At 47.1% G+C, this 13227-nt stretch overlaps 1 protein-coding gene across 1 annotated transcript; it reads left to right on the top strand.

Moving 5' to 3' along the window:
• Positions 1-1710: 1710 nt before the first annotated feature.
• Positions 1711-12772, top strand: LOC103383271 (MICAL-like protein 2). The gene is made up of 16 exons (XM_025058441.1): positions 1711-1943; positions 3110-3158; positions 4994-5135; positions 5213-5400; positions 5542-5672; positions 5884-7281; positions 7362-7675; positions 7867-7930; positions 8580-8674; positions 8781-8842; positions 9050-9173; positions 9262-9364; positions 10096-10169; positions 10359-10503; positions 10891-10940; positions 11566-12772. Exons 1-16 carry the CDS (start codon positions 1801-1803, stop codon positions 11628-11630), a joined length of 3147 nt encoding a protein of 1048 aa, XP_024914209.1. The 5' UTR covers positions 1711-1800; the 3' UTR covers positions 11631-12772.
• The last annotated feature ends 455 nt before the right edge of the window (positions 12773-13227 follow it).

The raw sequence follows: 13227 nt of genomic DNA, 5'->3' as shown, positions 1-13227 counted from the left end.
AAGGGCATTTCCTGTCTGGATTTGGGAGGATTAAATATTTTCGGTGTGGGGCGTTTGAATGCTGCGCTTGTGGAGAGAGACACAATGTGACTTCACAGGAACAGATTCTCCGACGCAAGAAGAAAACTGGGTCTAAGACCCGACAAAAAACACAAAACACAAAAAACAATGGAGTTTAGGGAGAAATCTAACTGGAGATATTCTGCTTGGCCGGCGAGGATCCAACCACTGCACCACCGTAGTGGTCACAGATAATACTTTATTTAAAGTCAGGAAGGAAATCAGGAGGAATGTTGACCAACATTGACCCACACTGACAACATGTTGGATCATGGGAAATAAGTAACCTGGAGAGTCAAAGGTTTTTAAGTAAATTCAATAAATTATGATCCCGTTTAGAGGAAACGAAGGATGGAATAACATCGTTACAGCACAGGAGGCCGGACACAAACCAGTGGTTCCTGGACTTTTTGTGTAGCCTTTTGTAGGACTATGGTCAACGCCCCCCCCCCCCCCCCCCATTGAGAACCACTGTTATGGACAATATCCGTGACTGCCGTCTATTCTATTTTCTGAGACAGCCAATCAGGACGGAGCTTTAAGAAAAGTTTCTGCTGGTTCTCATAGAGCAGCTCCAGTGTGAGTCCCTGGGTAGATACAGTCTATTATTCTTGGATCTATCGACAGCAGCCGGTCTCCTTGTTGTGTTGTCGCTCAGCACCACATGTGCAGGTGTCAGGTGACTTCACAATACAAGCTCCGCCCACACGGACAGGACAGGACAGGACAGGACGCACCGACCAAACCTGCTCCAGTCGACGCTGACGTCATCCCTCCACCGTCACAGGCCTGTAAATAGACACTGACTGTGGTGGAACGTCAACAGGGGAACACCTACCACCAAACATCGTCCTCGGTTTCTGAAGTGAGTGGTGGGGGGAGGAGCAGGATCAGCCTACAGGGGGCGACTCACTGAAGGAAGTCAAACAACAAACAAACAATTGAAGAAAATAATAATTTCACAATGTTAGTCATTTTAAAATAACTAAAAATAAATAGAATAAAATACATTTTTACTTTTATATGAATATTGACCACGTGTTGACACTTGAACCTGTTGTTGCTTTTAAAACACAACAACAACTTTGACTGACAGCTACTTCCTGTTTGGTTTTATCATAAAGTCACGGCCTAAGTACAAGTTAAAATAAAGCAACTTTACATTGAATGTTTTTTTACGAGACGGAAAGAAACCTAAAAAAAAAATAAATAAATAATTTATTCAGAATTCCCACCATCATCATCACATCAGGATTGACAGGAAATCGTGTTCCTTTACAGGAATTCTCACTCCACACACGACCACAGTGAAAACGAAACAAAACACGGGGGGAAAAAGTCTCTGCTTCCCTGCAACGTCACCCAGGTTTTCCCACCTCCTTTCGTCTGGGGGGGCCGGGGGGGGGGGGGCTTACCCGCACTCACCCGCACTCCGACACACCTCTGCTCAGTGTCAGTGTCAGGAACCAACGTGTCCGGACTGATCTGGAACTTCATGAACTTCTGTTGCTGCTGAGTGAAGTCGGAGGAGAAAGAAGCAGCAGCAGCAGCAGCAGCAGGAGGAGGCGACAGGAGGCGGCAGCAGCAGCAGGAGGCAGCAGCAGGAGGCGGCAGCTCGGTGATTCCTCCGCAGTGTCCGTTCTGGGAGACGCAGCAGCAGGAGGCGGCAGCAGGAGGCGGCAGCAGGAGGAGGCGGCAGTTCGGTGATTCCTCCGCAGTGTCCGTTCTCCGAGCTCCGGGATGTCGGCCGTGAAAGCGCTGCAGCAGTGGTGCCGGATCCGGTGTGAGGGATACCGGGACGTTTCCATCACCAACATGACCACGTCGTTCAGGGACGGACTGGCGTTCTGCGCCCTCATCCACAGACACAGACCCGATCTCATGTAAGTGCCGAGATCCGAGAGAGAGCGCAGGAAGTAACTGAAGTGTCCGACCGTTTTAAACGCACCTTTAACGACTCCGGGCTGTTTACACGACAAAGTTGTCGGTTTATGGAAGAAAAGGAGATCGTTGTCGGTGTTTAACGGTCAAAACCACGACGACAGGAAGAGACTAAACTTCCTGGGTCTGTGGCAAAACCGGGATCAGGATCAACTCCAGATTTTAGTCTCAAGGTCGGGATTAACAACAGTTTTAATCCGACTAGTGATCGTGATCTTGATGGACCGGGATTCTCCGTGGGGGATATCGTTGACATTGATTTAACTTCATAAACATAATAAACCAATTCGATCAGTTAAAAGTGATCAATGGAATCTGATTAAGTATCAATAAAATGTATTAATTATACTGTTTCTAACCGGAAATCACGAAACATATGAATTTCAGATGTAATTAATAATTAACTTTACTTTTTCAGAACTGTTAAAATCTGTGGGAAAAAGTGAGGAAACTTTGGAACTGATTATGACGTCACTGCTACTTTAATTCTTCTGCTGATTCAGTTCTGTTGAAGTTCAGGATTTGAACACTGTCCTTGTCCAACGTGACCTTGAACACAACACGTCTTTATGAGGGGGAGTGGAGTGGGGGGGCAGGGGGGGTCTGGAATTAACAGAATAAATAACTTGGAATTTAACTAAGTCGGAATTCCCGTGGGGTAAAAATAGTCATTTGTTGTGAATCGTGGTTTTTCCCACATTAGATCAGAGTTGACCCCTGACCCCTGACCCTTCGTCACACTGTTCTGGTCCCAGGAATCTCATGTTGGCAGATCGAGGTTCTTCATTTGTTGAGGAGAAGGAACAGCTGCTCCGGTTCTTAATCACGGAACATCAGGGAACGCCTCCGTGTAGCGGCGCTAACCGCTGATTTCAGGCTCATTTCCAGTGTTTTTAGCTTAGCTTCCTTCGTGACAGTGACGACTGTGGCCTGTAATGGCGTCGGAGCGCTGCTCCTGTGGTCATGTGACCTGGCGGTGACACTGACACGTCGTGATGGATGTTCAACATACCGTGGTGGTGTAAAAAACAGGTTTTGGTTTCTGACCAACGTCAACAGCAGGATTTACTGAGTGACAGTTTGTTGTTGTTTCTCTTTTCTGTTGCAGTAATTTTGATTCGCTGAAGAAAGAAAACGTCTACGACAACAACAAACTGGTAAGACTTGTTTACCGGCTGCGTTTTCTCACCTCACTCTCACTTAAAACCGGTGATTGACCGACTTCTTACCTGATCAGTGAACAAACACACGGGAGGAATCTGGAGTTTTATGAACGTAGTTTGGTTTTTCTGGACTGAATTATTTTACAGATTATTTTACAGATTATTTTTAAGAAATGGTTGAAGAATCCAGACTGGTGAAGGAGTGGTAGTTAATGAGAAAATGACTAGTCCTTGTTACGTCAGTGACACACACCTGTGTGACCTCAGTTCCTGTGGTCAGGTCTTCCATAGAACACAGTGTCAGGAGCACTCCTATTTAGAGGAAAACACGCAGTAAAGCAGTGGGACATGATGGACAGACGAGGAGAGGAGTCAGTCAGACACAGGTCATGTGACTGATGTGTCTGTGGTTCAACCAGCCTGGTGTTTGTTTACACTCGAACCACTAGTCACTAGTCACTGGTTAGTAGTTAAATCACAGTCTGTTTATATAATAAACAAATATATTTTGGTTTCAGCTTCAGACACTCGTGGTTTGGTTCAGTAATGAGATTTCATTTCCTGATACCGTATCAATATCCTCCATCAGTGATTGATTTTTATCACGGCAATGTATCACAATTTATTGCAATATATCGTATCGTGACACGTATGGAGCAATGTATCACAATTTATCGCAATATATCGTATCGTGACACGTATGGTATCGTCCGATTCCGTTATGTCAACGTTGAAACCTCAGAAGTTCATACTTTATTTAACAACAGTTTGCACCAAACGTCAACAGGAAGTTCACTGAGCATCATGGGACGTCACATGATGTCAGGGTGGAAGTTTGGTTTCGTAATAACAAGTGATGACATCATGGAACAGACCATGAGATGTATGTTGTAACAGCAGGTGGCGCTGGTGGTTGAAGTGATCAGTGACGATCACGATGGTGAAACAGAGACCAGTAACATGTTTTATTTTCACCTGGTGGTATTTGATTCTGCAGAGACCTGTTTGAATCAAGACGATCCCCTGCAGGCCTGAAGTGTTGCTACACGTAGACGGAGATTTTCAACAGCGTCACGGACGTGAAGTAACAGCTGTGTTTTCACAATCACAGAGTTAGAAAGAGAGGAGCCAACGCTGACTAGTCCTCACTGGACCAGGTGAAGTGGGTTGGATACCAGGAAAGGTCTGAGACACTGTGGACCGGTTATAGAACCATGACCTTTCACCAGGTCAGGAAGGACCATGTGTCTGAGTCCGACACCAGGTGTCACCATCACGGCTGTAACCGATGGTCCACCAGGGTCAACCTTGATTTTACGACCGTGCTGAGGTTTTTCCTCTGCCGCTCCGTGGCCTGTCTCTGCTTGTCCGGGGTTCAGTTTCCCAGGTTTCAGTGGAACTATGAGAGTCCAGTCCCGACTCGCTCCAGTCCCGACTCGCTCCAGTCCAGACTCGCTCCAGATCTGATCCAGATGAAAGTCTAGATCTGCTCTGTGGGCAGATTTGAACCTCTGAAAGGAAATGTGTTGTTTATACAGAGGAGGAAGTCACGGATGTTTACACTGAGGTCTCAGCTACCCCTGGTGGACAGGTGTGTGTAGCCCACCCCTCCCCCTGCCCCCGTCACTGGTTTAAAGTGTACAATGACCAAAAAGTTTGATTGAAAACCTCTGGATTCTTCCATTGAAATGATGTTGTTGAGTCTGTGGTTTACTTCAGGGTTAATTCCTGCGTACTGTATTTTTTCGAGGACCCTCGGTTTGGTTTCACTCCTTCCTCTTGTTGCTGCTTCTGTTTCCTCTGATAACTGAACTCATTTGCATCTGCAGGCGTTCGGAGTTGCGGAGGCGGAGCTGGGAATTCCCGCTCTGCTGGACGCCGAAGACATGGTCGCCATGAAGGTTCCCGACCGCCTGAGTATCCTGACCTACGTCTCGCAGTACTACAACTACTTCCACGGACGAAACCCGAGTGAGTGCCTCGTGTCTGACGGCGTCTCTCCTGGTTTGACTTCATTCTGACCTTATGACCTTTACGTCTGCACACAGTCGGTGGTATGGGGGGCATAAAGCGTCCTGCAGAGGCCGCCACTGACGAACCATCTGGGAAGAAGAACCAGGCGGTGACCGCCAAGGTGTTCCCCCCGACTAAACCTGCCCGAGAGAACAGCCCCCCCCGGGCCGCCAACGTCACACGCCCCTCATCTTCTCCAAAACAAGTTAGAAGTTTCCCCAAGGTGCTGTGTCCTTCACACACTAGAATAATGACAAAAAGTCATTAAGTCATTATTATTATTATTATTATTAATGATTAGAAATATTGAACTCGGTTCATATTTTTTTTTTAAATAATTTTTTTTTGTTGTTGCTCTTTTTAGGATCCTGCCCCCCCTGACAGACAACATCAGACGGGCACACTGAGTAACAAATGTGTTTCCTGTGACAAGCACGTTCACCTAGTGCAGCGACATCTTGTGGACGGAAAGCTGTATCACAGGAACTGTGCAAAGTAAGATTCTTTCCTGAACTCCGTTGTTTACAATTTGTTGTTAGAAATTTTTGTATCATTTATAAAATATAGTCAAAAAAAATTTTTTTTTTTGTTACATTTTTGTCTGCCTGGTAGAATTCAGTTTCTCCCAGATTTCATCCAGAATGTTCTGAGCTCCAGTTCCCTCAGCCTCCTGATGACAACCAGAAGTTGTTTTTTTTTCCCTCAGGTCTCTGTCACCTCCAGCCTCCAGTACAGCCTTCAGGAATTTACCCACAAACACTCATTTTCCCAAACCCACCCCTCCACCAGACTCTACCAAAACCACCACCACCTCCACCTTCACCTCCACCTCCACCTCCGTCCAGGCTCCACCCAGACTGGGACCAACATGGAGGAAGGAGAACCCCAGCGCTCCGTCATCGTGGTCCAACACAGCTTCCTCTTCGTCTTCTCCTCCACTTCCTGCTTCAGGTCCATCGTTCCCTGGTAAAGAGAGTCGGACGCCACCCGTCTCCAAACCCCCACCCTCAAGAACCACGTGTGAAACCACCTCCACCACCATCAACAGCAGGCCAACCCCGACCCCCCGTGTCTCCACCCCGGCCTCCAACATCTCCACCCCGGCCAACCGTGTCTCTCCGGCCCCCCACATGTCCACCCCGGCCCCCCGTGTCTCCACCCCGGCCTCCAACATCTCCACCCCGGCCAACCGTGTCTCTCCGGCCCCCCACATGTCCACCCCGGCCCCCCGTGTCTCTCCGGCCCCCAACATGTCCACCCCGGCCCCCCGTGTCTCTCCGGCCCCCAACATGTCCACCCCGGCCCCCCGTGTCTCCACTCCGGCCTCCAACATCTCCACCCCGGCCAACCGTGTCTCTCCGGCCCCCCACATGTCCACCCCGGCCCCCCGTGTCTCCACCCCGGCCTCCAACATCTCCACCCCGGCCAACCGTGTCTCTCCGGCCCCCCACATGTCCACCCCGGCCCCCCGTGTCTCTCCGGCCCCCCACATGTCCACCCCGGCCCCCCGTGTCTCTCCGGCCCCCCACATGTCCACCCCGGCCCCCCGTGTCTCCACCCCGGCCTCCAACATCTCCACCCCGGCCCCCCGTGTCTCCACCCCGGCCTCCAACATCTCCACCCCGGCCCCCCGTGTCTCTCCGGCCCCCAACATGTCCACCCCGGCCCCCCGTGTCTCCCCCCCGTCCCCCCCCCTCTCCACCGCAGCAGCCAAGACGGTGCAGTCCAAGATGAAGTTCTTTGATTTGGACAACAGCTCAGAAACAGAGACGAAGACGACGACGTCGGCTGTTAACGTGGACATGAAGACGGGGAGACAGACGAGGGGCGGGGTCCAGGAGGTGGCAGCAGGACAGACCGTGTCTGTGGTTGTAAATGTCGGTGGTGCGGGAAAAAGGGACTTAAGTCCGAAACCGTTCAAAGGTGCAGACGGAGCCAGGGCAGCGGGGGCAGCTGAGAAGGGTGTGGGTTTGAAACCGGGAGACGCTGAGACCAAAGCAGCTGCAGCCGCGTTCATCTCCAAGAAGCTGTTTGAGGAGAAGAGCGAAGAGAAGAACAACAACAAGCCGTCCTGGACGACTGTAGCTCTGAAGAAAGTTGACAAGTGAGTCATCGCTTTCACTGACCTCTGCTGGTAAGTGTTTGAACTGACGACAGTAACGATTCTTCTCCACTGTTCCTCAGGCCGCCTCAGGTGGAGACTCCCAAGAACGAGGCAGCTGCGGTCAGAGGGGGAGGGGGAGGAGGAGGAGGAGGGAGGGGGAGGGGGAAGCTGAGGGCTGACCCTTCACTCCTGGCTGATCTGAAGTCACTGGACACCAAGACGCCCGACTCTGCCTCGGCTCCCGCCTCTTCTCCATCGCCTGCTACAACCTCAGCTGCTAGAAAGAGTCCAGCACCGAGTCCTGTTCCGAGTCCAGCAAGTCGAAGCAAATTGAGAGCCAGGACTCCAGAGAGAGGAAGTCCAAATCCTGGCCGAGCGTCACCCAACGCCTCAGGTCGAACTCATGTTCACGACTTCATGTACCTGTTGAACCTGGTCCAAACTTAGACCGTGCTCCTACGTGGCTGTGAAATCAAATCAAAGAAATCGGTTTCAGAGTGGACCGTGATTCCAGGTTTTCTTTTCTCTTCTTTTCTAAACTCTTTTCAGGGAATAAAACACTTCATTTTTTCTGTTTCTCTTCAGCCTCAGAGAACGAGTCTCCTGCAGACTGGAGGTCCAGGCTCAAACCGGTCGCCAAAGATACAAAGTGAGTTCTTCCTCATCATTTTACGGCTGAGAATCGAAGCGGTCGCAGCAGTCTGCGGTCGAGGGCGGGGTCCGACCTGGACGGTGTAGACCAGGGCCGTCAAACTCATTTCCGTTTGGGGGATGATTCTGTAGAAATTTAGTGAAATATATTTTGACAAAACATCACCAACATGAAGTGTTTGAACTTTTTTTTTTCATTTTCAAAATTCATCAACTGGGCCAGATTGAACCCCCGCAGCGGGCCGGTCTTGGCCCACAGGCCATATGTTTGACAGCCCTGGTTCAGACAGTCGGTGTGATGTCAGGAAGGCTTGAAGCCAACCATCATGCACTGCAGCTTTGACTGTGCGAGGACTTCTTGTCCCCTGATGTTCTGTCACCGTCCATCCGTCCTCTGATCCGTGTCTCCAACCACTCCCCCTACTGGACGCCTGGACCTGCTGCTCGTCCACATGTCTCCTCACATGTATTTCTGTTGTGACTGTGTTCAGTTGTCTGTGGAGCAGCATATGTTCAACCCCTGCCCCCCCGCCCCCCCATGACCCGTCCTCTCGCTCACGTGACTCCCGTGGACACGGGGCGTCGTACTAACAACCTGCCCGCTGCAGACGCTGACTCTCATTGGCTGCTGTCTCTTCTGTCCACAGACCACAGACCAACAAGTCCACAGAGACCCCAGTCGGGCCCCCGCCCCCCAGGGTTTCTACACCCATCATTTCTGTCACTCCACCTTCACAGAAAGGTAAAAACATTTCAGTTTGTCGTTCATTTTTCCAAACATAGTCACGTTGGTGTCGTTCTCTCGCTCTGATTGGTGGATTTTTTTTTTCCTTCTTCTTCTTCTTCAGGATTACAGAACGGTGCAGGAGCTCAGACCACGGGAACCAAGACCGGGTCCAAGACTGTGAAGGTACCAAACCTGCACCAACACATTTGACTGAATATGGTGTAAATATATTTGTCACAGTTTAACCGGGGAGTTCCCCCAGCAGTCTAGGCCTAGAGCAGCGACTAAAGAATAGCTCAGATCAACACAGTACCCTGGTGGGGGGCAGAGAGGGGGGGGTCACTCTGGACCACCACTGCCTCCAGTAAAGTGTTTGTCCGGCGTCCGCAGGTGAAGCCCGACCACATCCCCACGGAGGAAATCCTCCAAGAACTTCAGGACATCGAAGATCGTTTGAACGATCTGGAGAAGACGGGAGTGGAGCTGGAGATGAAGCTGCGTCAGAGTGAGGAAGGTGAGAGAACACACACACACACACACACACACACACACACTGGGACCAACACACACTCACTCCACTGTCTGCTGTGTGTGTGTGTCAGAGGGTGAAGACGAGGCGGTCATGGACGAGCTCATGGTCGACTGGTTCAACTTGATCAGGAACAAGCAGGTGGCCATTCGCCGGGAGTCCGAACTGGTTTACATGTGAGGTCACACACACACACACACACACACATACAGAGTGCAGGGTGGACTGACACAGCGGTCAGTGGGACAGACTTGTAGCCAGAAGGTTGACAGTTTGAATTCCCAGTGTCCCCCCTCCTCCTGCCCCCAGCAGGACGTCCTGGAACAGGAGAGTACACAGCTCAGAGTACACAGCTCAGAGTACACAGCTCAGAGTACACAGCTCAGAGTACACAGCTCAGAGTACACAGCTCAGCAGAGTACACAGCTCAGAGTACACAGCTCAGAGTACACAGCTCAGAGTACACAGCTCAGAGTACAGAGTACTGCATCAGAGACAGGTAGAAGCCGTTACTGTTGTACGTTGAAATACTTTTCCTCTAAACGGGATCTGAGTCGACAGAAAGTAAATGAAATAAAGTCTCAACATTTTGATGATTTTTTTTTTTTTAAACTGAGTTTAAATGTTGACAAATTCATGTCGTTCAGACTAATTCCAGGTGTAGGGTTTTAAACAGAAATTAAAAAAAATATTTCCTGTAAATACTCAGAGTAAATATGACGTTTTTACTGTCGTTGTTGTTGTCATTGTTGTTGATGTTGTTGTTGTTGTTGTTGTTTTTGATGTTGTTGTTGTTGTTGATGTCGTTGTTGTTGATGTTGATGTTGTTGTTGTTGTTGATGTTGTTGTTGTTGTTGTCGTCGTTGTTGTCGTCGTTGTTGATGTTTTTTTGTTTTTTTTTGTCCAGAGGGAAAACTCAGGAACTGGAGGAGCAGCAGCCGAGTGTGGAGCAGGAGATCAGGAGACTGATGGAGAAACCAGGTGAAGATCCACACAAACAGAACACATCGCTGGTCCAGAGTGTGTGAATAATGACCTGCTTTTGTTGTTGATGTTGTTGTCGTCGATGTTGTCGTTGTCGTTGTCGTTGTTGTTGTTGTTTTTGTTGTTGTCGTTGTTGTCGTCGTTGTTGATGTTGTTGTTGATGGTTTTTTTTTTTTTTGTCCAGAGGGAAAACTCAGGAACTGGAGGGGCAGCAGCCGGGGGGGGAAACACTGTGGGACAGAGAACGGGAGCAGCAGCTGATGGAAAAACTGGTGGGAATCGTCAACGACAGAAACGCCATCGTGGAGGGTCTGGACGAGGACAGAATCAGGTGGGGGACACGGGTCACGGGTCACGGGTCACGGGTCACGGGTCACGGGTCACAGGTCACGGGTCACGGCACGGGTTCATATATATTTGCTGAATTCAACTGGTGTAAAGGATTTTGGTTTTTCTTATGGGAGTTCCCCCCAGCAGTCTAGGCCTGGAGTAGTGAGCACTGAGAAGAACTCAGGTTTAACGTGTGGAATATTTTATGATTTTTTATTTTTTATGAGAGGATATAGTATTATCAAACGCAGTAAAATATCAAACACACACTTTTAAATTTTTTTTTTTTAAACCCGTCTGTGTTAAAAGTTACATCAAATAAAACTGGTGTTGAATTAAAATCCGTGAAAAATGAACAAGAATTGTTTTATTTCTGTGTCACGTCCAGGGAGGAAGAGGAGGACGAGGAGTTCAACAAGATGATGATGACGACGTTCAGTGAGTGTCTCCGCTCTGATCATGTGACCTCCGCTCTGATCATGTGACCTCCGCTCTGATCATGTGACCTCCTCTGTGTAAACAACCAGAGCAGGACGTCCATCACTGCTGCTAATTAAAGCAGACACCATTAGCATCGTGGTTCATGGAAGTTGGTGTGTGTGAGGGTGTGTTCGTAAATCTGCACTGCATTTTTTTCCCTGAAGGTGCCGCTGGGTAATGTTTTGGTCTCATTTGATCTAATGACTGCTAATGGAAAAAAACACCAAACCAAATGCTGCCTTCCTCCTCCTCTTCTTTTTTTTTTTTTTTTTTTTTCCCTTCGATTAGACAAATGGATGGTGTTAGCTGCTTAATTCGACCTTCTAACAGCCGCCGGTTTAAACCGCCTTCATTTGCAATTCATGAACGTGAGAGAACGCCTGAAATCCTGGAGATTTATGGAACGCAGGCGTGAGGTTGTTGTGTCACCGCGAGTGAAAGTTTGAACCTTTTTAGTCTCTGTTCATCATCAAGTCACTGATTGGTCGTTACCATCCATCCATCCATCCATCCATCCATCCATCCATCCATCCATCCATCGTGAATGTAATTCTCTCCTTGTTGTTTTCTTGTGTTTGTTTAGATGTAAAGAAGGACAAACCAAAGAAAAAGTCTCTGTTTCCCTGGAGAAACAAGAAAGAAGGATGACGACGATGACGACGACGATGACGACGATGACGACGATGACGACGACGACGTCGCTGCTGCTGGAAACGCCTCAGAAAGGTTCTGTTTTTAACCTTCTCTGGTTCTGTTGGAGTTTCAGCCCAGAGTTCTGTCAGTCACAGATCAAAGATAAACATTTAGTCTTACTTTGTTTTAACGGGGATTTTAGAAACTGTTACTATAGAAACCAAACATACAGCTTTATTTTTTTTTAAGTTATCAAAACTATGACTTTTACATATTCATTAATTTTTAACCTTCATCATGCAGTGACAGGAACTAAAGACGCCACTTGTTTCAGTGTTTAACGCAGTGGTCAACAGTTTCTAAAGATCAAATCTCATTCATCACACTGAACCACATCAGACGTGTGTTTACTACTATATTAAGATATTTTTAAAAAAAAGTTTTTAAACGTGTTCAAATCATCTGCAGTCGTTGTTGACATCAACCTTTATTTTTTTAACAATCACTTTTTATGGGCATTTTATAATGATCGCTGCCTCGTCATGTGTGTGTGTGTGTGTGAGAACTGGTCCATATTGGACTTTTATAAAATTCATATTTCATCAGGGTTTGTATTTTTCACCTGTCTGCGTCTGTTAAAAAGCACTAATGTGATTTGTTTTTCTTTATAATCTTAGTTTTATTGGTCAGATGTCAACGTTGTTTAAAGTTAATTCTCACTAAAGTCTTATTTTAAAAATGTGGTATTAATCTTTGCGCTACAATAAATTTGACAGTATTCTATAAAAACACAGCATTAGTTTCTTTATTCTTAATTTTTTTATATTTTAACAATTGATTTTCTAAGCTCTTATTAAGTGATTAAACCAAAGTTTTTTGGGTGAGAAATGATCAAATATTTTATATTATATAAAACAATAAATTTATATTTGTAGCATACAATTAAAATGCATTTTATAATTTCTAAAAACGACATTGATGAAAAAGTATCTAGAAAAGATGTCGTTTCTGTACCACCAGATGGCAGCATTTGCTGTGTTTTGTCACTGACAGCTTTAGCTCCGTAGTCATTCACGGAGGGAAGAACCGCGGCCTGTGACGGACTCCGGGTTAATGAGACACGCGGTTAAATGTAACGTTAGTCTTTTAGTAAAAAAAATAAAAACTCAGATGGTTTTAGCCGTGAATTAACATTGATTTGTTTGCGCGTGACCTGATTAGCATAATTAAGTCTAATTGTTTTTACAGGTCACAAAAGATTCACGTTAATGACGCTTATAACGCTGTTATATTTGAAACTTAAAAAGCAAATAAACGTTTTTATCTCCAGTGAAAAACAATATCACACAAACACGTCATGAACCAAATCGGTATTTTGTGACAAAATTGATTAATAACAGTTAATAAAGTGTCATATCCTCAATATATGATTCCAAATTTCACAGCGACCTCTACAAAGATTTTCAACTTTTCTCAGTCTTGTCCACTGAAAACACAGTGTCGTCGTCTTCATCATCATCATCATCTTCATCATCATCATCATCTTCATCATCATCATCATCACCATCATCACCATCATCATCATCATCCTCATTCTCATCCTGAGTAAAAC

This window comes from Cynoglossus semilaevis, chromosome 9 (genome assembly GCF_000523025.1).
Source record: "Cynoglossus semilaevis isolate Cse_v1.0 chromosome 9, Cse_v1.0, whole genome shotgun sequence".
NCBI classification, from domain to species: Eukaryota; Metazoa; Chordata; class Actinopteri; order Pleuronectiformes; family Cynoglossidae; genus Cynoglossus; species Cynoglossus semilaevis.
This window is presented reverse-complemented; position numbering and strand designations above follow the sequence as displayed.